Here is a 20,356-nt window from a genome sequence, read left to right on the forward strand (position 1 = left end):
CACATGTGTTTTCTGTAAAGCTGCTTTGGAACAATGTATTGTGAAAAGTGCTATACAAATACATATGAATTAAACTGTTTTTAATCAGATATTAAAACTTAACCTAGTTCTTAAGCTTATGGTTATTAAAACATGACTAGACTACATTTGTATGGTTTAAAAACTTTTAGGGATTATTTTTTTTTTAATTCACAAAAAAACGATTTCCTAAAATTACAACATGATATTTAATTGCAACGTGTCACATGGCTAATATAATTGATATAGGTGGTTTACGTCTTAACGTTGACATATGAAGTAGGCATTAAATTTCTTCCGGAAAGTCTACACCGTTTCCGGCTCACAAGGCCATTTCATTATGAATCGAAGTAAAACCAGAGCCCATATTAGACATTCTCTGGTAAAACCATTATTTTATATTTTTTACAGTCTATGGGTAAAACACACACCCGTGCAGTGTGTTTGTGTCGCGAATCAAGAGCGACGTTCTAAATTCCAACTTCGAACTTCACGTGGAACTTCAGTGGAACTCAAGTTCACTTTGCTGTCACTACAGAATCTCGCGAGACGAGATTTCATTCTCCCGCGTCACAATAACCCCTCGAAAGAGCGCTCTTCCTCTACATGTGGGTGAATGTCAACAAGAAAGGCACGACAGGTGATTTATACACCATATTCGGGGAATAAGCAGAGCAGTTCAGTGTGGGCATGGCGGAGAATGCGTCAGGTGATCGTGCCGTGAAGTGTCCGGTTTGCGCGTGTGACTTTGACCCGGGCAGAATTAATGCGCACTTGGATGAGTGTTTACAGGGCAATGATGCTCATCATCAAACATCTGGACCACCCTCCAAAAAACCCCGCACTGGCACTACTGACACCCGCCCCTCTGCAGTGTTCTCCGTGTTTCAGCCCAGACCTAAAGCGACTGATCACCAGAAACAGAAGCCCTCATCTTTGGGCTCAGAGAGCAACGCTACAGAAGTGTCCATCAGTCCAGACGTGAAACCCGAGAGTCCAGACGCACCCGCTGCATCTTCACCCAGAGCATTGCGTCTGAATAATGACAAACCCCTGGCTGAAGTCCTGAGACCCAGCACCCTGGAGGAGTATTTCGGGCAGAATAAACTGCTGGGAGAGCAGACCCTGCTGAGACCCCTGCTTCTGTCACAGGACATCCCATCTCTGATACTCTGGGGGCCGCCGGGCTGTGGAAAGGTCTCTGGTTTGTAGTTAATCCACCCATTTGCACTAGATATACCTTCAAGCCTGAGGCTCTATTAAAGTCACCATGAAATCAGAATGGACAATTCTTATGTTTTATGAAATATTGCAGTAGTTATTATCAGTTATTTATCCATGCACACATCATTATATTTTTTTTTTTTCATGTGCACTCATAATCTTTATTCAAAATAATTCGCCTTCCACTTTCAGCTTCATCCTGTCACTCGCATGAGATCACGGCAATAGCAAACAACAACAATCACATACATTTCCCATAGACGAAAACATTATTATTATTTTTTTCCCAATTGGGAAGCAAAATCTCAACTTTAATTTCATGCTGACTTTAAAATGTTATTCATAAACCAAACAAAACAACCAAAAAAGGTTATTCTAATGCATTGCTACCAAAAAGAAACCTTTTTTAACCTTTATATGTTTGGCCCTGTTTACAGCTGGCATTAAGATGTGTTTTGGTCGATCGGATCACAAGTGGACGACGCTAAATACAGGTGTAAACGGGGTCTGAAACGTTTTGAGCTTGTCCACTTTCCTCCACATCCAGATGTACTGTAGTTGAAAACACATTTAACCGGATTGCTTTCGTAGTGTAAACGCTCATGTGATCGAATGTGTTCAAACAGCCACTAAACACCGTCTTCTCTCCGTCTACTGACCGAATGAGTAACATTATGGGAAGAGCTCTAGCCAGACGGGATTTAAACTTTGTCGGCTGGAGATCCAAGTTTGGTTTAAAGGTGAGAAACGTACCAAGCACAATGTTCTCTCACCATTCCTGATTTCTAACACACACTCGCAGCGTTCGGCTGGTCTTGTGTTTGTCAGAGCAGAAACTAAAGCTGATGTTCTCTGTGTGTTTTTCCCGTCGTCTCCGGGTTGTTCATATGTGAATTGCGTGAGCTTAAATCGTCCATTTGATTGAAAGATCAGAAAAAGTTCATACATTTACCCGACCATGGAAGAAATCAGGACGGAAGGGGATGAAAATGGACAAAAGAGACGGATTAAAACACCTTTTTTTAAACGGGAATGTGTCTCTCTTCTACTTGTGATCCGATCAACCAAAACACATCTTAATACCAGGAGTAAACAGGGCCTGAGAGTTTATAAAAACTCATGTATGTGTGTCAATGTTTTGGCCATAATAGAGCATTTAATGTCTTCTATACAGTAAAGATCTTTTGTAGAAGGTTAACGTGAGCTTATTTCAGTACTATTATTACGATTAGAATAATTGATTTTGGTCAAAACTAATGACATTTGAGATATGACAAAGTGAATGTCATTGGTTTCATTTGAGCTAGTTGACCCAATTGTATGCTATTCTGAAGTGACGTGTTAAGACGTGTGAAAAGGGTCACATTAGCTGTTGACAGGTGCATGTAATAGAGTAATATCCCTAGGGGTCATTCAGTGAACTTACTACTCTGAAAAGATAGTGGTGGGACAGGATGATTTTCATTACTGCATTATAGTAATGAGAACGAATGTGCTTGTGTTTATTTCTCTTTTGATTTTTGAGTGGCTCAGACATTTCTTTGTGACATTCTCCCTGTCATTATCTTGCCTTCAGTACTTGTATGGATGTGGAGATGTGCTCTTTTCAGTGGAGACTAGAAGCTTATTTTCGATTGCTGTGATGGATAGTTCACTTTGTGATGTGTAATGGAAAACTGACTTGGGGGATTCAGAAACGGGGACCTCAACTATCTGGTTTCACTCATTTATTTTTGGTATTTTATAGATTGTCACATGGATCTACAGCAGAGCCAGTGTCACATGTTGGGGGTCTGTTCCCCTCTACTTGAGTTCGCTCATGTCAAATTTTGTCTTTCTCAACTATTTCAAATGGAAGTGATACGTTACAAACAACAAACATGTATTGAAACTTGATCTTGAGTCAAAAGTGATCACGTTTGATGAAATCATGAGAAGATTCTTGTAAATTTCACCACCCCATCCTGTTTGTTGTTCACAGACCACCCTGGCCCATATTATTGCCAGTTCTGTAAAGAAGAAAGGTGCAGGACGCTTCGTGACGCTCTCCGCCACCAGCGCGTCAACCAGTGACGTGCGTGAGGTCATCAAACAGGCCCAGAACGAGCTTCGTCTGTGCAAGAGAAAGACTGTTCTGTTCATCGACGAGATCCATCGCTTCAACAAATCGCAGCAGGTCAGTTACCTTACATTAGAGAGACAGTGTTTGGATACTAAAGCCATCACATTAGGGAAAAACACTAGAACATCAAACTTAATAGATCTGTTTTTGAAATTGATGACAAGACATTTGTGCAATTTTGTGGTTGTAAAACATTAGTGGGACATGATGATAGTTTGTGTAATTCTCTAGGACACCTGAGGAGAACTGACTTCATACGGTACATCCATAAAAAACCCTAAAACGTCAGCTGATTCCTCATAGCATTTTAGATACAGACAATTGATTTGTACTCCAATTAAAGTACTTTTGGTGACCAGTGCATGTCATTAAGTGTAAGTTCATGTATGTTAGATGTCTTGTGTAGTACGGCTGGGATATACCTATCTCCCGCTTTGATACTATCACGATACTTGATCGTAAAAAATAATAATAATGAACCGATAGCTATCCAACACAAACCATGGGAAAATCTAGCTTAAACCATCGCCTAAATGCTTGAATATTAGAGTGGTGAGCAGGACGAGACTGAGGGCCGTGGGAGAGCGGCACGAGGCCAGTGGCGTGATTACTGATGAGCGACGCACCGGTCTCGTATCTCTCACAGAAGAGCGGAAGCATAAAGGAGGAGCGACGACAATGAAGAGCGAGAGAGGACAGGCCTGAACTTATGTTGTGGTTTTTATGTTTTATTATGTGACAGCAGTCGTCCGTGAGGGGCTGCTGTCGTTTACTTTCGTTTTGTTGTTGATATATTTTATGTCATTAAAGTCTTTAAATGTTCGCCGGTTCCCGCCTCCCTCTCCTCCCTCTCCTCCACGCAGTTCGTTGTTATGGGAACCAGCGAACATTTAAAGACTTTAATGACATAAAATAAATGTGTGTGTGTGTGTGAGAGAGAGAGAGAGAGAGAGAACCTGTATTTTTATTTATTTTTTTATTTTTTATTTTTTTGTAGTGTTTGAATAAAGGGTGGCAGTCTTTCATAATCAACTGTTGTTGTGGACTATATACTGGAGAAGTATTTGTTCCCCATTTGAGTGAGATGTTTTTAGGTGGCTAATTGAGCAAAGTGCTTCCATATATTTTATTATTAGTATTAGTTCAAGAATAAAATAAAAATATCGGATTGATATCGGTATCGGCAAATAGCCAAAGCTTCGGTATCGGTATGAAAAAGTGGTATCGGGACATCCCTAGGCAAAACTATGTAATCGATAAATGCGTTATTTTAAACACCAAGTTTCTATCAAAAGCTGAGTTTGATCGCTATCTTAGACATCAGTGTTCATATTTGACCTTTTAACTATTGCATCACAGAAATAATGATACTATGAGGTTGAAAAGAGTGTTTGTGAAGCTGTTTCATGACGCCTCTCTCCGGGTCAGCGCCAACACAGATCTGAATGTTGCGATATGATTTGTCAAAGTTTAATAGACAGACGAATTGAAGGATCGCGTGAGTGTTTGGATCAAGATTAGTTCTTTTAAAGATGAATTGTGCAACTCTATTGTCTTATCTCTCTCTCAGCATACGAGTAGCAAAGGCTTTTCAGTGCGTTCAGTCTCACGTCTCTTCCACGTGTCCACTTGAAAGCAATATTACCTCACTCAACACATTTCACTGTTGGACCGAAAGTGGCTAACTTCTGTCAACCTCGTCTACAAGCAAGGACAAAAATAAAGCAATTGAATTTGAATTAATATCAATTCTGGAATAAAAAAATATATCTTAAAAAAAAAAAAAAAAAAAAAAAAAAACGCGATAGCTAGGTGAATCGATTTTTTTTCTCCCAGTCCTATTGTGTAGGTACAGCTAGCACAGGATCACCCTGGAAACATGTTTATTTGTGTATGCCAGACATCCAGGACAGTTTATCCTTCACGACAGCGCCAGTGGCCTTAAAATAAACCCTTAATTATATTAATAAATGCAGCAGACAATATGCCAGGCATGGGGATACCCTTCTCATTCCCTCTTATTTAGCTTGGATTCAAAGAACCTGAAACATATTCCCCCCAACCCCCCAACCCTCCCACCCCCGACAAAAAAAGGAGCGACATATATTTATACTGGAATGTATTGCGCCTCTTTATTGTGTGCTGCCAGAATACCAAAGTGGCCTCATTGAGGCTCTCAAGCTGGAAACTATTAGACAGAAAATATATGGTGAAAAGATGAGGTCAACAGGAAGATAAAGATAATTGTGTACCTCATCTGTGTCACCGAGTGCAAACATGTCCAGTTAATCAGACAAATAGCTCCCTTCAATACAACCATCTTGAATACAACGCAGAATCTGCATGGGGAAATCTTTTGTTCTGAAGTGAAATTCCAGAATGCACGGAAATCACTTGATTTCGACCCCAACAATTTGCTGAAAAAGTCTAAATATGCTTGATGCAATGTTGAGTTCTGCATAATTCATTAAGGTCATTTTCTCACCTGTTTGGAACATTTGTTTTTGGAACAATGCTACGTTTTCTCCCTTAGTTTGTGTCGTTTAGGCATAAAAGAACAAGGCAATCGGTCTGAACAAGGTGGTCTCGCCCCGATTGAATACGAGCTCTGGAGGGGTTCGCTTGTGCAGTCAGACCCAACACACCAATGAGCCGAGCGCTATTATAATTCATAACGGGAAATTTGTTCGGGCAGCAGTGTCTGATTCTCTGGGTTGAAAACCAATGAGTGCCTCTTCATCTTAAAATGTCATGCTCCTCCGAAACCAGTGTATTACAACAATGCTGTCCTGACAAAGCCTCGATTCCCACTCTATACATCAGTTTGAGAGGGTATAAATGCTTCTATACATTTGTACAAGTGAGTGTAACGACAGCTAAAGCCACAATAAACCCTTGTCAATCCATCTTGACGGATGAGGAACATAAACAGGTGCACTCTGACCAATGAAAGCACAATTTTACTCGCGTCATCTGCTTGAACACATTTTGGTGCTCTCTGAAATGTTGCCTTGTAAAAGCGAACCAAACCAAGAAGGAAATGCAACACGGCAAAAACCTAAGTACTTCGGAACAAAGTGAACAATCTAAATCTGCACGAGCAATCGCTAAAATATCACGTAAAAAAAATTGTGATTCTCAATTTATCCAGAATCGTGCAAGCTCTAGAACAATCTACAGGTCTGAAACAGTGTTGTCAATCAGAGGCGTTTACGATTCCGCTCAACAGCGCTCAAAGCGTCACATTTTTAACATTTCAGTAGCAACTTGGTACCGAAGTTGGCACTTTTTTTCAGACTAGTGTTGTCAAGTTATAGCCTATTTAAAACGAAAAATTTAGCTTTTCTAAGCCAAAGATATCAACACTGTCATCATTCCTTCTAGAACTGACTCACCTTTGATATTTAGCCATTTTTTTGGAATGCTTGGTATCTTCTCTTTCCCCGCAATGTAACCTTACTTCAATATTCCTCTTCCCGTTCTGGCATCAGGACACCTTTCTGCCTCACGTGGAGTGTGGGACGATCACTCTTATTGGGGCCACCACAGAGAACCCGTCCTTCCAGGTCAACAGCGCGTTGCTGAGTCGGTGCAGGGTTCTGGTGCTGGAAAGGTTGTCGGTGGAAGCGATGGGCTTGATCCTGCGTCGGGCTGTAGACTTCCTCGGACTGCAGGTGTTGAATGGGGATGCAGTGGAACGGGACTCTGCGGAGATCTGCTCAGAGTAAGTGTCAGTTGTGCTCTTGTTATCACAGCGTATCACCCGAAACAGAGATGGCTCTTCCACCCACCTTAATGCCTCATTTTGATGATTTATTGGCTTGTTAGTCATTGGGATTGGTAAGTAGGACAAACAGTTGTCTCTAACCCTGACCTCAAGTGTACCAGCTGTGAACCGCTCCGGATCAGGTTTTAGGGCCCTTAGGAGTCATGGAAGCGTCTGCCGTAAACACAAACGCTAGGAGCCGGTGTTGAGTTTCAATGAACCGAATGTTCTCATTGTTTTATGAGACTCAGTCTGAAGAGCAATCTGTGACTTGGATCTTATGGATGAGTATAAAACATTTGATGAGTAGGACCACTAGTGTAGAAACGGAAAGATCTGAAGATGTTTTATGTATTGTTTAATCGCTGTTATATCCCACTAAACTCTCCAGATTCGGCTGGTTTCTGCTCCCCGTCAAGCCTAAGAACAACCCTTCATAATCTGCAGCATACTGATTTATTGACCTATTGCTTTATTAGTCAAGTTCAAAGCAGCTTTATAGAAAATCATGATGATATAGATATTATAAACATTACCATCATGATTTTCTATCCATGCTTTATAGTTTGGGCAGGTTATGATTCATAAATTATGTTCTGTCACTTTGCATGGCATCGCTGTTAGAGCCCTTTCTCTTAAAGGAGCCGCAAGCAATAGCAAACAAGACGCAAGGAGGGTCGCACACTGTCTGAGAGAAACGACTACGGCAACTGTGACTGTTCAAAATCATAGCGCACCACAGAGTCACTCACATTGTTTTCCATTAAGATACAACAATCTAGGACAAATATATGTACGCACTGACTTCACCGAGGAGATTGTGTATTATGCATTTTTCAGTAACAGGTTTGTTTTTGTGGCTTGAATAAATATGTTTCATTTAGAGAAATAATATGGATCACACTTTCTCTTTGCACAGTTTTTTCCCCCAAATACCTTAATCCAAACTCACTGACGCCACTTTATTCATTCTTGAAGTGAGCTTTTGCCTATATTGTGATTAGATTCACTGTTTTGGACTGCCGCCTTGAGCTTGAGAATGTGCCATAAGCCTGTGAGATGTCCTAGAAGACAATTGAGAGGCCACTTTTCCCAACCCGTCCAAGACTTTTGGGCAAAAACTCTTTATTGCTCCGTGCATGTGAACTCACGGCAACTATGAGAGAAGTCACAGAGAATTTTGTTTTTGTTTCCATTTTACTTTATTTAAATGGTATCCGCAAATAGTAATTTAATGTCGTAAAGATGAAAGCAATACAATTAATCAGACTAAGATTTAATAATTAAATATATAGTAGCCCTGCATGCCAAGTCAGATTTTTATTTTTTGTTAACTTGCATGTATGGACGGACGCTGTCATAAATGCGGGTAAGATGAGATCTGAGTTGTGCTCCAGTTAAACATTAGGGCAAAGATCCAGACTATCTCTCTCTCTCTCTCGTCTGGTCTCGTCTCGTAGGACGCTCTGTTCTGCACTCGGACAAGAAACCAGCGCAGCAGTTCAGTAATGATCTGCTGAAGGTCAGGGTATGATTTTGGTTGGATTTTGGGTGTTACAGTCTCTTCCTTCACCCATACTGGTGTATGGTTTACGGACAGACAGCTTCATCTTTGAGACACAGTTATTATGTGTTAAGTGGTAATAACGAAAACAAAGTAATACTGTAAGTAAAATAGCAACGTCTCAGATCTTAAGTTGCAACATGCTTAATTAAATAGATTTTCACATTTTCTGACTCCACCATCACTGGAGCCAGGGCTTTGCTATCTAGTTTCACTGGTGATTTGGGTTGTTGTCAGGTTTGTTTTTGCTTCCTGGCCTGCATCAAAAGTGGTTAGGGATTTGGAAAAGCCACTGATAGGTTAACAGAGTTTGACAACACAGTGAGTAAATGCAAATGTGTTTTCACTTGTTTGAATTTTAGCGATTCCTATTCTGCTTATCAATTTCAATTCTTATTGTTTCCCAGTTTCGATTCCAGTAAGGTAAAAACATGTAGTCAAACATGTATATCAAACATATTTATTCTGTGTCTTGTGGAAACATTTGTTGTGGCTGATTTTCCTGAACTAAAATCAGCAGTCTAAAGAACAACTGGACTAACTAATATAAATGTCAGAGATTAGGCTAATAAAGACAAGTAAACAGTAATAATAAGAAGAAATAAACAAATTAGCAATAGCACAAATGAATACAACTGAACAAAGTTCAGGTACAGAAATTGAAATCAAACGTAAACTAAACCTTTATAAAGTGACAAAAGTTATTCAGTCAAGATCAGTGAGTGAGATTCTTTTACTTTTGTTCTTTGATTAACATTAAAGGGATAGTTCACTTAAAAAATGAAAATTCTGTCATCATTTACTCCCCCTCAAGTTGGTTAAAACCTGTATGAATTTCTCTCTTCTGCAGAACACAAAGGAAGATATTTTGAAGAATGTCTGTAACCAAACAGTTGATGGATACCATTGATTTCCATAGTATTTTTTTTTCCTACTATGGAAGTCAATGGGGTCCATCAACTGAATGGGGTCCATCAAAATTCATACAGGTTTAAAACAACTTAAGAAATAACTATTAACTTAATGACATTGGTGCTGTCACTTTAAGAGCCCATGCAGGATCCAATGTAGTGTTTTCTTTCTCAACTGTTTGCGTTCACTTAAGACACAACTGACTGTTTATAAAGATATTTTGACAATTTTGTGTGTATTTGTGCGTTCAAGAGCAAGAAGACGCGGACAAGAACTCAATTCAGTATCATGTTCTATATGAGAAGCGGCTCACCACACAGCGCAAGTGCCGAACTGAGTTCTCTTTGTCGTCGTCTTGCACTTGAAAATGGTTTGAAATCGCATTAAAATGTATTCAATTTCAGAATTGGAATCGATTTTCGATTCCCAACCCTAGTTTTCACCTTTTTCTTATTGATACTGTGATAAAACCATTGTACCTTTGAGCAAACCATTTTATCACCAGAAAGAGTGGAGATGAATGACTGTGAAGAATTTATTATTAATAATTGAGCTTAGTTATGTGTACCTTACGTGATTGCCAAGGTGTCTTTGGAAAGATTTTGTTGAGGGATAGTCTGTCCATTCATTTAAAAAATAAAATAAAAATATCTATCATTTCATCCTCATGTTGTTCCACACCTGTATGACTGTCTTCTGTGTAGGGAAGTGCTTCTTCAGAAGACGTAGATTAAACTGCCCGATTCATATGGATTACTTTTTGAAGCTTGAAAATGTTGAAATGAAAAGGGTTGGGAAACACTGGTTTGTTAAAGAGGCCTGAACTCAGTGTGTGCTGTTTGTCTTCAGATCTCAGGTGTGTGTTGAGCAGAAAGCCCTGGACACTGTGGCACACCTGTGTGATGGTGATGCCCGAGCCGCTCTCAACGGCCTTCAGCTGGCGGTGCAGGCGTGTGTTGTCCAGGCGCGCGCGGCTTCCTCCAAACCCAACGGCGGCCCTCAGCAGATAATCGTGCGTGAGCAACACATTAAAGAGGGCCTTCAGAGATCACACATTCTTTATGACAAAGCAGGTATGGCCGGTTTGCACTGAAGTCATTATCCAATAATCAGTCCATTTCGTCTAATGCAATTATTGTGGCTAAACTAACCTGTAACAAAAGATGTCCAGTTGTTGCACTTCCACGAATTAGGCTACCACAAATTTGCAACCGTTTCCCATTGTGGTGTTGCTTTTAGGGTCTTGAATTTGTGTGTCATATATGTTTAAGCTTATTAAAGTATTTTCTTATTAGTTTAGCAACATGCTAATGTAAACGTTTTATTTATTTATATATTTATAAGAGATTTTGTATGCAGGTGGCTCACTATGCTTTTGAACTGTCAAAAAATATATTTGAATTTATTGATTTAATCCCTCAGGATTGTGTAGTTGCAAGAATTATTGTAATCCCAGATTATCCCTACATTACTTGCAATAGTTTTTCCGCACATTTTTATTAAAAAATAAAACAGTCCAGGTAAGTGAGCGTTACTATGAAGGAATATATTCTAGGAATGTATAAACATGAAATGTATATCAATAGGTCTGGTTCATGAGAGCGGTTGAGCGTTTTGTTCTCCCATGTATTGTCTTAAGTAAATTAATGCCAAAAACTTCTATAATAATGGTAATTGTCCTCAGTCAGTGTGAGTCACGGTTCACTCAGTCACACATCACTTACTTAAGCGGACTTTTTCTATCTTCTAGAAATGTTCCTGTTATCACTGTAAAGCTGCTTTGAAACAATCTATTGTAAAAAGCTCCATATAAATAAGGGTGACTTGACTTGAATAAGTCATTGTAACTTTGTGTTCACAGAGTGATCATGCTATAAAATCAGAGTTCATTTATGTATGAACAGTCAGTCTTGATCTTAACGTTTATATGTTTACTGCATATTGCCATTATGCACATAAATGTTCACAGGTAGGTGTACTCAACTCACCGGCACACAATACATTGAGTCAGATCCACGGTTCACTAGAAATGTAAACTCTGTGACACACAGGTGAGGAGCACTATAACTGTATCTCAGCCCTGCACAAGTCAATGAGAGGATCAGAAACAAATGCTGCCCTCTATTGGCTGGGAAGAATGCTGGAGGGAGGTGAAGACCCCCTGTATGTGGCTCGCAGACTGGTCCGGTTTGCTAGTGAGGATATTGGTAAGTAGCTGGTCCTTTGTTTTCCAAAACCTGTGTTGTTTTACCATAATAGTAACTTCATAATTAGTGTGTGATCCAAAAGTTAACGTCTTGACAGACTGGATCTGTTGTGGACTCTTCTAAAGGTCTGGCGGACCCTGTGGCGCTCACTCAGGCTGTATCGGCGTTCCAGGCCTGTCACTTCATAGGCATGCCCGAATGTGAGGTACAACACAGACAAATACACTGCAATTGCTGCTAGTGGTGGGAATCTTTAGGCACATCACCACTCGATCCAATTTAGATTCTGGGAGTCACAATCAGATACTAAAACAATTGTTGTTCTACATTAGTCTAACTACTTTTAACGGCTATTTAAGGGTGGTCCGATTGATTGGGCGCAGATCGTTATCAGACGATAATAGCTTTATGTAGTTTGATCGGTGGTCTCTGTAAAGGCTGATCAGATGACAGAAAACTCGCAAGACTCTAAATTTCTCTATGCGCAGCTAAGATTGCTTCACTACTTTCAGCGGTCTGGCAGTTCTACTAGGTGTCTGAAAAGGACAATAAATTTGCAACAACATATTTGCAGAGATCAGAGACATTGCAACGGCAGCAACTCTACAGCAAGAAACTAGGGATGTGCGATTTTAATGCATTTCTTTTTCGGTGCACATTCGTTCCTCCCTAAAAGCCCAAACTTATCGTCCAAATCAGCTAGATCAGTGATTGTCGTAACATACAGTCTGCTGTTGCTAAACTGCTGCGTGTGTGTGATTAATAATAAGAGTTATTGAAACTGTGAAAGTGAGACTGTTCTCCAAGTGGCTTTCTGTGCATGCGCTCCGAGACAAGAGTGGAAACCGGACAAGAAAAGTGAACCTTGAGCTCCGGCACGCCTAAACTGTTAAATACACACAGAAATATGTCAAAATGCCCGGCTTGGTGAGTATTTGTTTAAAAACAGTTGGTTATGTCTTAAGTAAACATAAACAGTTGGGAAATAAGTTGCATGTGTAACAGTACATTAGATGCGTGCATTCGGTCTTAAAGTGACGGCAGTCTAATATTCCTCAAAACCCTGAGTTTCTCACAGCGCATATCCTGTGCAATAAAAATCTACAATACATTTTGACCCTTTCTGAACTTCATGGAAGTTCTGACATTTTCTTGCAATTGCGAGTTTATATCTTGCAGTTCTGAGAAAAAAAAGTCAGGGCCCGGTTTCCCGATAACGCACACTCTTAGCGCGCTAAGAAAGCTCGAAAGGTATATCTTACCAAAGTTGTTTATGTTCCTAAGTGTGTTCCACGAACTGTACCTTAGGAAGCTGCTTAAGATATATGTTCTTAAGTGCGACGTGACCCGGCGCTGTCCGTGGCGATGCTGCTGAATTGGTTGATATCGATGGCTCGAGAATCAGTTATTCTCTCGTGCAGGGGCTGTTTATGTGAGAAAGCGGTGATCTTTATAAATGAAGCACTTCAGAAATAGTTGAAATTGCAATTTATTATGATTATTGGATATTATAAAAAATAATCCAAACTATAATAGCCTAGCCCAGGGGTTTTCAAAGTGGGGGCCGCGGCCCCCTGGGGGGCCGCCAGGGGGCGCCAGGGGGGCCGCAGCAAGTTGGGGAAAAAAGCGGAAAAAAAGTAAAAAAATATATATTTATAAAAAATATTAAATATTTGCTAATATGAGTATTGTTATGAAATAACATTATAATAATTTGTTGCATAGCCTATCTTAACATTATACTTTTAATGTTAATATTTTAGAGATGAACTGATTGATCGGCTAGTGACAAGAATTGGCCGATTTTCACGTGATTTTCAGTCTGACATATGCCGATTCAAATGCACTCGGGCGCCGCATGAATAACATGATCGCGCAACATCAGCATCACACATGCACACAGAACGCACATGTAGGAAACATTGTGAATTACGGTCGTTTCAGACCGCGAGCGGCGCGCGAGCAGCGCGATTTTTTTTCCGGCGTGCACTCACTGAGAGTGCATTCACACCGCGAGCAGGAGCAGCGCGTGAGCGTCAAGCAGGAGCGTCGCGTGAGCAGCAGTGAAGCGGAGGGTTTCGGCGCCGAGTCTATTTTTGCTGCGCTGCTCACGCTCAATTAAAGTGAAGGCACACTTTTGATGGACAAAATAAATATGATTTCACACAAAAAGTACCTAAAATGCACATATTGCATGTATAGTGTGTTTGAACAAGAACTGGAGTAGGATTTTTGCCTTCATTTTCTTTTCTGACATAGCCTACTAAAGAAAATGAAGACAAAAATATTTATAGAAAATGTATTAATTTAAACTTGTTTTTATTAATCAGTTTGGGTAAAAGTGGTGTTTTATTATATATAGGCTATATTGGGGCTGGAGGAATTAACGCGTTAATCTTTGCGATTAATTTGAAATGTTTAACGCGTTAAAAAAATAACGCATTTAACGCAGCACTTTTTTTTTGCCTCGTTTTAATGATTTCCTGTTGCGGCTGCTATTAAAAAGCCGAAAATATGTGGATCGGGTTTCATTCTCGAGCAGCTTTAATGAGCGGGTCTTTTCCGCTCCGTGTGCGCCGCCGCACTCTCCGTTCCGTGTGTGTGTGTGTGTGTGTGTGTGTCGGCCATAGGTGTCGGCGCGCTGCGCGTTCTGCTCTGTCGTTCACGGCCCAAACGCTCCAATCATGTACCGATCACGCACTGGAAAAGCAAGTCCGCTCAAATAAGGTGAAATTTCTCTCTAGACTTCTGTTTGCTGCGCTGTTATTCATGCTGGGCAACAATGTTAAAGGGATAGCTCACCCAAAAATGAAAATTCTGTCATTTACTCTCCCTCAAGTTGTTCCAAACCTGTATGATTTCCTTTCTTCTGCTAAACACAAAAGAAGATATTTTAAAGAAGGTTTGTAACTAAACAGTTGCTGGTCCCCATGACCATAGTATTTTTTTTTCCTATATGGAAGTCAATGGGGTCCATCAGTCGTTTGGTTACCGACTTTCTTCAAAATATCTTCTTTTGTGTTCAGCAGAAGAAAGAAAGTCATAAAGGTTTGGAACAACTTGAGGAAGAGTAAATGAGGACAGAATTTTTAATTTTTGGGTGAACTATTCCTTTAAAATGACCTGCTCTGATCACATGCTATGTGTAATAATAGCTTTTTTAGGACTATAGTTTATTTTTATAATTAGTAAAAAAAAAAAAAAAATTGAAAAAAAAAATCTTAAATTGATTATGTTGATTGATTATTGAAAAAGAATAATACATTGATATATTGATGTTTAATATTATTTTAATATAGGGCTATTTTCTGTTCCTTTTTTCTGGTGATTCTAAGTTTTAATTATTGATGATTACAAGCTTGGAGGAAATGCAATTAATTGCAATTAATTACAGCAAATTGTGCAAGTAATTAGTTAATTTTTTCTAATCGATTCCCAGCCCTAATATATATATATATATCTGATGTTCACCTAGATGTTTTATTTATTTATTTCTACACGTGCCGTAGTATTGTCGATGGGTTCAATAACACATCCTGCAAAAGGGGGGCCTTGGCCAGAACCTAGTGGTATTTGGGGGGCCTTGGCATGGAAAAGTTTGGGAACCCCTGGCCTAGCCTACATATTTTAAAATTGTATCATATATTGCTGCCACAATAACCTTTTAAAAAATTTACGTGCCTTCTTCTCTTTCCCATTTTTGTTCGCTGAGGTGGAGCTGTGATGAAATATTGTTCTTGTAAATACTTTCCAGCATTTCAGTAATAAAAGTTTACATCTTGCGTACGGTGCTCGGCAGTGATCAAAAAGGATTCAAACCGTGAATTTTGAATCTCTTGTAAACTCAGAGATGTGGATTCAGACGGCAATTAAATCACCACACGACCTGTTTGTCAAAAAACAGAAGGTACTAATTTGGCCAGGGATTTTTATGCGGGTTGGGTGAGAAAAACACTGATATTATGGATTCGGACGGCACTAAAATCACCGACTTACCCCTGTAAATGTTTAAAATACCGGACGAGCCCATGTGAAACAATATTAGCGTCCGAATAGGACTTAACTGACAGTAGCCTATGCTTTCACTGGCCTTTAAAAGAGTGTTTTAATTAAATTAATAATATTGTATAATAATATAATTAAAAATCTAACAACAATCAGTGTAATGACAATTTTATTCTTTGCATGAAAACACTTGAATTAGCCTAATTGAACACTGTCTGGGTGTATTAAAACTTCAGAATTATATTCGTATAGACCTGCAACAGTGATGAGGTGAAGCTAAGAGTGGTCCAGACCAACCTTACGAAAGTGTGACTTACAGAAGATATACTTAGTGTACGAACGTTTCGGGAATCGTGCCATAAGGTTAAGAGAGAGGTTAAGGAATAGGTTAAGAACTACTTAGAGATAAGAACGCTTTGGGAAACCGGGCCCAGAATTGCAAGATATAAGTTTATATCTTATATCTTGTATCTACGTTTACGTTCAATTGCAAGAAAAAAGTCAGAATTGTGAATTTATATTTCTCTTTTTTTCTCTCAGAATTGTTACTTTAATTGTGAGTTTATATCTCGCAATTTGGACTTTATAACTCGTAAATTTAAGTTTTTATCTCACAAATCTGAGGGAAAAAAAACAATTGTGAGAAAAAAGGTGAGATTCAAAATTCACAATTACAATTACTTTATTTTATTTTTATTCAGTGGAAGAAACAAACTTCCATAAAGTTTATATACTTTTTGTAGTTTTGATATCCTGATATAACTTTTCACCTTCAATCTCACCTACATCTCTTCTTGAATTATTTTAGGTCATTCTGGCCCAGTGTGTGGTTTATATGGCCAGAGCGCCCAAGTCTGTGGAGGTATACAAGGCCTACAATAACGTCAAGGCCTGTCTGAGAAACCATCAGGGCCCGCTACCGCCCGTGCCCCTCCACCTACGCAACGCCCCCACCAAACTAATGAAGAATCTGGGCTACGCTAAAGGATACAAATATAACCCAAACTTCAATGGGCCAGTGGACCAAGATTACCTTCCTGAGGAACTTCATGGCATCAACTTTTTTACCTGGACGCCCTCCAATCGATGACTGTTCCCCTTTTGGCTGCTTGACTTCTAAGTTTGCAGTTTTTCTTTTGCCTTTGTCATTGTTGTCGTGTCTTCCACTTCTTACTACGAGATTTCACAGAATCTTCAATAAATCTGCATTTTCTTATGCTGCTAATAATGGTTTAATATAATTCAAAGTTTTAAAAAAAAAGTAGTAAATTGATTTGCGGTGTGTACTTTGATTTTAACACCTTTAACCTTATTATTTATTATTCTCAGGTTAGGTAAAGTAAGTTGAGTCTGGCATAAATTACAAGCATTTTAAAATCACTTATAATTTGGTCAGAAGACTTCTATGTGGTATGTTCTTATTAAAAGTCTTACAACACAATACATAGAAGCCTCAGGCAGTTTTTGTAATCAAGTCAAGTCAAGTCAACTTTATTTATATAGCGCTTTTCACAATACAGATTGTATCAAAGCAGCTTCACAGTATTAAATAAAATAGTACATCAGTGTTTGTTTCTGGTGTAAAACATCCACGTTTGGTAATGCAGATCAATAGCACTGGTGAATCGATTAATCAATTTAAGCATCCCCAACTGAGCAAGCCAAAGGCAACAGTGGCAAGGAACCGAAAAACTCCATTAGGTGACCTAATGGAGAAAAAAAAAACCTTGGGAGAACCCAGGCTCAGTCGGGGGCCAGTTCTCCTCTGGCGTTTATGAAGTAGAGACCGGATTTAACTGTAAGATTAAAATATTATATGAATGCCTGGCTGAAGAGATGCGTCTTTAATCTAGTTTTAAACTGGGAGAGCGAATCTGAGCAACGAACAGTATCAGGAAGGCTATTCCAGAGTTTTGGTGCTAAATGTGAAAATGCTCTCCCTCCTTTGGTGGATCTGGATATCCTAGGTATGACCAGAAGCCTCGAATTTAGTGATCTTAAAGAGCGCGATGGATTATAGGGCGATAGAAGATCCGTTAAATAAACTGGAGCTAAGCCGTTTAGGGCTTTATAAGTCAGTAGCAATACCTTGTAATTAATACGGAACTTTATAGGTAACCAATGTAGTGATGATAAAATTGGTGTTATATGGTCAAACTTTCTTGATCTAGTAAGAACTCTAGCGGCGGCATTTTGGACTAACTGTAGCTTGTTTATTGAGGATGCAGGACAACCAGCTAATAAAGCATTACAGTAATCTAGTCTCGAGGTCATGAATGCATGAACTAGCTTTTCTGCATCAGAAACAGATAGCATGTTACGTAATTTAGCAATATTTCTAAGGTGAAAAAATGCTGTTTTTGTAACATATGAAATATGATTTTCAAAAGACAAGTTACAATCTAATATAACACCCAGGTCTTTTACTGTAGAGGATAAAGTAACAGGACACCCTACTATGTTAAAGTTGTATTGTAAGAGGTTTTGTGGGCGGTTTTTTGAACCGATAAGTATTACCTCTGTCTTATCTGGATTTAATAAAAGAAAATTGTGCGTCATCCAGTCTTTTATATCTTTAACACACTCTGTCAATTTGGATAATTTAGCGTTTTCATCCGGCCGTGATGAAATATATAGTTGAGTGTCATCAGCATAACAATGGAAACTAATTCCATGTTTCCTTATAATATTTCCAAGTGGCAGCATATATATTGAGAATAATAGAGGGCCTAACACAGATCCTTGCGGCACTCCATAGTTTACTGGAGTTATGATCGATTTTTCTCCGTTTAAATAGACAAAATGGTAGCGGTCAGATAGGTATGATCTGAACCAGCTTAATGCTTGTCCTTGAACACCGGTATAGTTTTGTAGCCGATCTAAGAGTATTGTGTGATCTATAGTATCGAACGCAGCACTAAGATCAAGTAAAACTAGTATTGAGATACAGCCTTGGTCAGAAGCTAAGAGTAAATCATTTGTGATTTTAACGAGCGCAGTTTCAGTGCTATGGTGCGGCCTGAACCCAGACTGAAACTTTTCATAGGTGTCATTTTCTTGCAAGAAAGAGCCTAGTTGGGCAGACACAACTTTTTCTAATATTTTGGACATAAAAGGAAGATTTGAAATGGGTCTATAATTTGCTAGGTTATTTGGGTCTAATTGTGGTTTCTTAATGAGAGGTTTTATAACTGCCAATTTAAATGTTCTTGGAACATGACCTAAAGATAAAGACGAGTTAATAATATTGAGGAGAGGCTCTTCCACTATAGGTAACACTTCTTTCAATAGTTTAGTTGGTATGGGATCTAATAAACATGTTGTTGTTTTAGAGGAAATGATAAATTTATTTAACTCTTTTTGTTCTATAGTTGTAAAGCACTGTAATTGTTCTTGCGGGGTGATAATCGAGGCTGAATTATAAGGCGCGATTGAAGATTGAACGTTTACAATTGTGGATCTGATGTTTTCTATTTTCTCAGTGAAAAAATTCATGAAATCATTACTACTAAACTGTAACGGAATATTTTGTCCAGGTGACGCTTGTTTATTTGTTAGTCTAGCCACGGTGTTAAATAAGAACCTAGGATTGTTTTGGTTATTTTCTATTAGTTTGCGGAGATGCTCAGCCCTGGCCGCTTTTAGGGCCTTTTTATAGCGTGACGTACTGTCTTTCCAAGCGATTCTAAAAACCTCTAAATTAGTTTGTTTCCATTTACGCTCTAAATTACGGGTTTCTCTCTTTAGAACACGAGTAGTATTGTTGTACCATGGTACTCATTTACATTTCTTTTAATTGTTACTTTTCTTTATATAATAAACAAAAATGTAAAGGCAAATAAAACTTCATCATTAAAGTATAAAATACAATAATCACGTTTTGAATCAGCTGAAGTTGTAGTCAGCTCTGGGCTTCTTGTCTTCCGCTTGGGATTTCTTGTCCCTGACATGTACTGACAATCTGCTCATTAGTCTTTTATTCTCATGTTGTTTACCACAGGCGTTAGGTTCTAATCTTTTTGATTGACATAAGTTGTGACTTTTCATAGTTTCCCAGATCCTCCTCAAGGCCTCGCAGGTGCAAGCTGTCCACCCCTTCATGTCCGTGAACTCCAGTAAACTCAACCAAGATGGCTGATTTCCTTTTAAGGTTCTAAGAGTAGAACCACAGTTGTGTTCTTGAGCACACACACAATACAACACGTTGTGTGTATGTGAACTGTTACAGACCTACATACCCTCAAGTTCACTTCGTTCATCATCAGCAGGATTACTGGTAACACCAGACATCAGACTCTCCACAATGGGAGCAAGGGCTTTCTCCCATGCTGCACCAAAACTCTGGAACTCTCTTCCCCCTCATATTCGTGCTATAGACTCTATTTCTCAGTTCAAAACCACTCTCAAAACCCATCTTTTCAAGTCCGCTTATAAACTTTAAGCACCCCTCCACCTCATTAGCATTAGCTAACTAGTTGTTTTTAAATTCTTTTAATAAAAACTGTTTTATTTTTAGACATTAATGTTATTTTACTTTT

General features: G+C 39.0%; 1 protein-coding gene across 2 annotated transcripts; it reads left to right on the forward strand.

Moving 5' to 3' along the window:
• Window positions 1-290: 290 nt before the first annotated feature.
• On the forward strand, window positions 291-18,370 carry wrnip1 (WRN helicase interacting protein 1). Of its 2 annotated transcripts, XM_081374614.1 has the most exons (8): window positions 623-1,215; window positions 1,869-1,982; window positions 3,224-3,418; window positions 6,856-7,088; window positions 10,456-10,679; window positions 11,658-11,813; window positions 11,939-12,018; window positions 16,627-18,370. In XM_081374614.1, exons 1-8 carry the CDS (start codon window positions 709-711, stop codon window positions 16,906-16,908), a joined length of 1,791 nt encoding a protein of 596 aa, XP_081230740.1. In that variant the 5' UTR covers window positions 623-708; the 3' UTR covers window positions 16,909-18,370. The 2 variants fall into 2 exon arrangements, with proteins under 2 accessions (XP_081230741.1, XP_081230740.1); XM_081374615.1 differs by lacking the exon at window positions 1,869-1,982 and having other exon boundaries at window positions 291-1,215.
• The last annotated feature ends 1,986 nt before the right edge of the window (window positions 18,371-20,356 follow it).

Source organism: Scardinius erythrophthalmus (genome assembly GCF_964197995.2).
Source record: "Scardinius erythrophthalmus genome assembly, chromosome: 9".
Lineage (NCBI taxonomy): Eukaryota > Metazoa > Chordata > Actinopteri > Cypriniformes > Leuciscidae > Scardinius > Scardinius erythrophthalmus.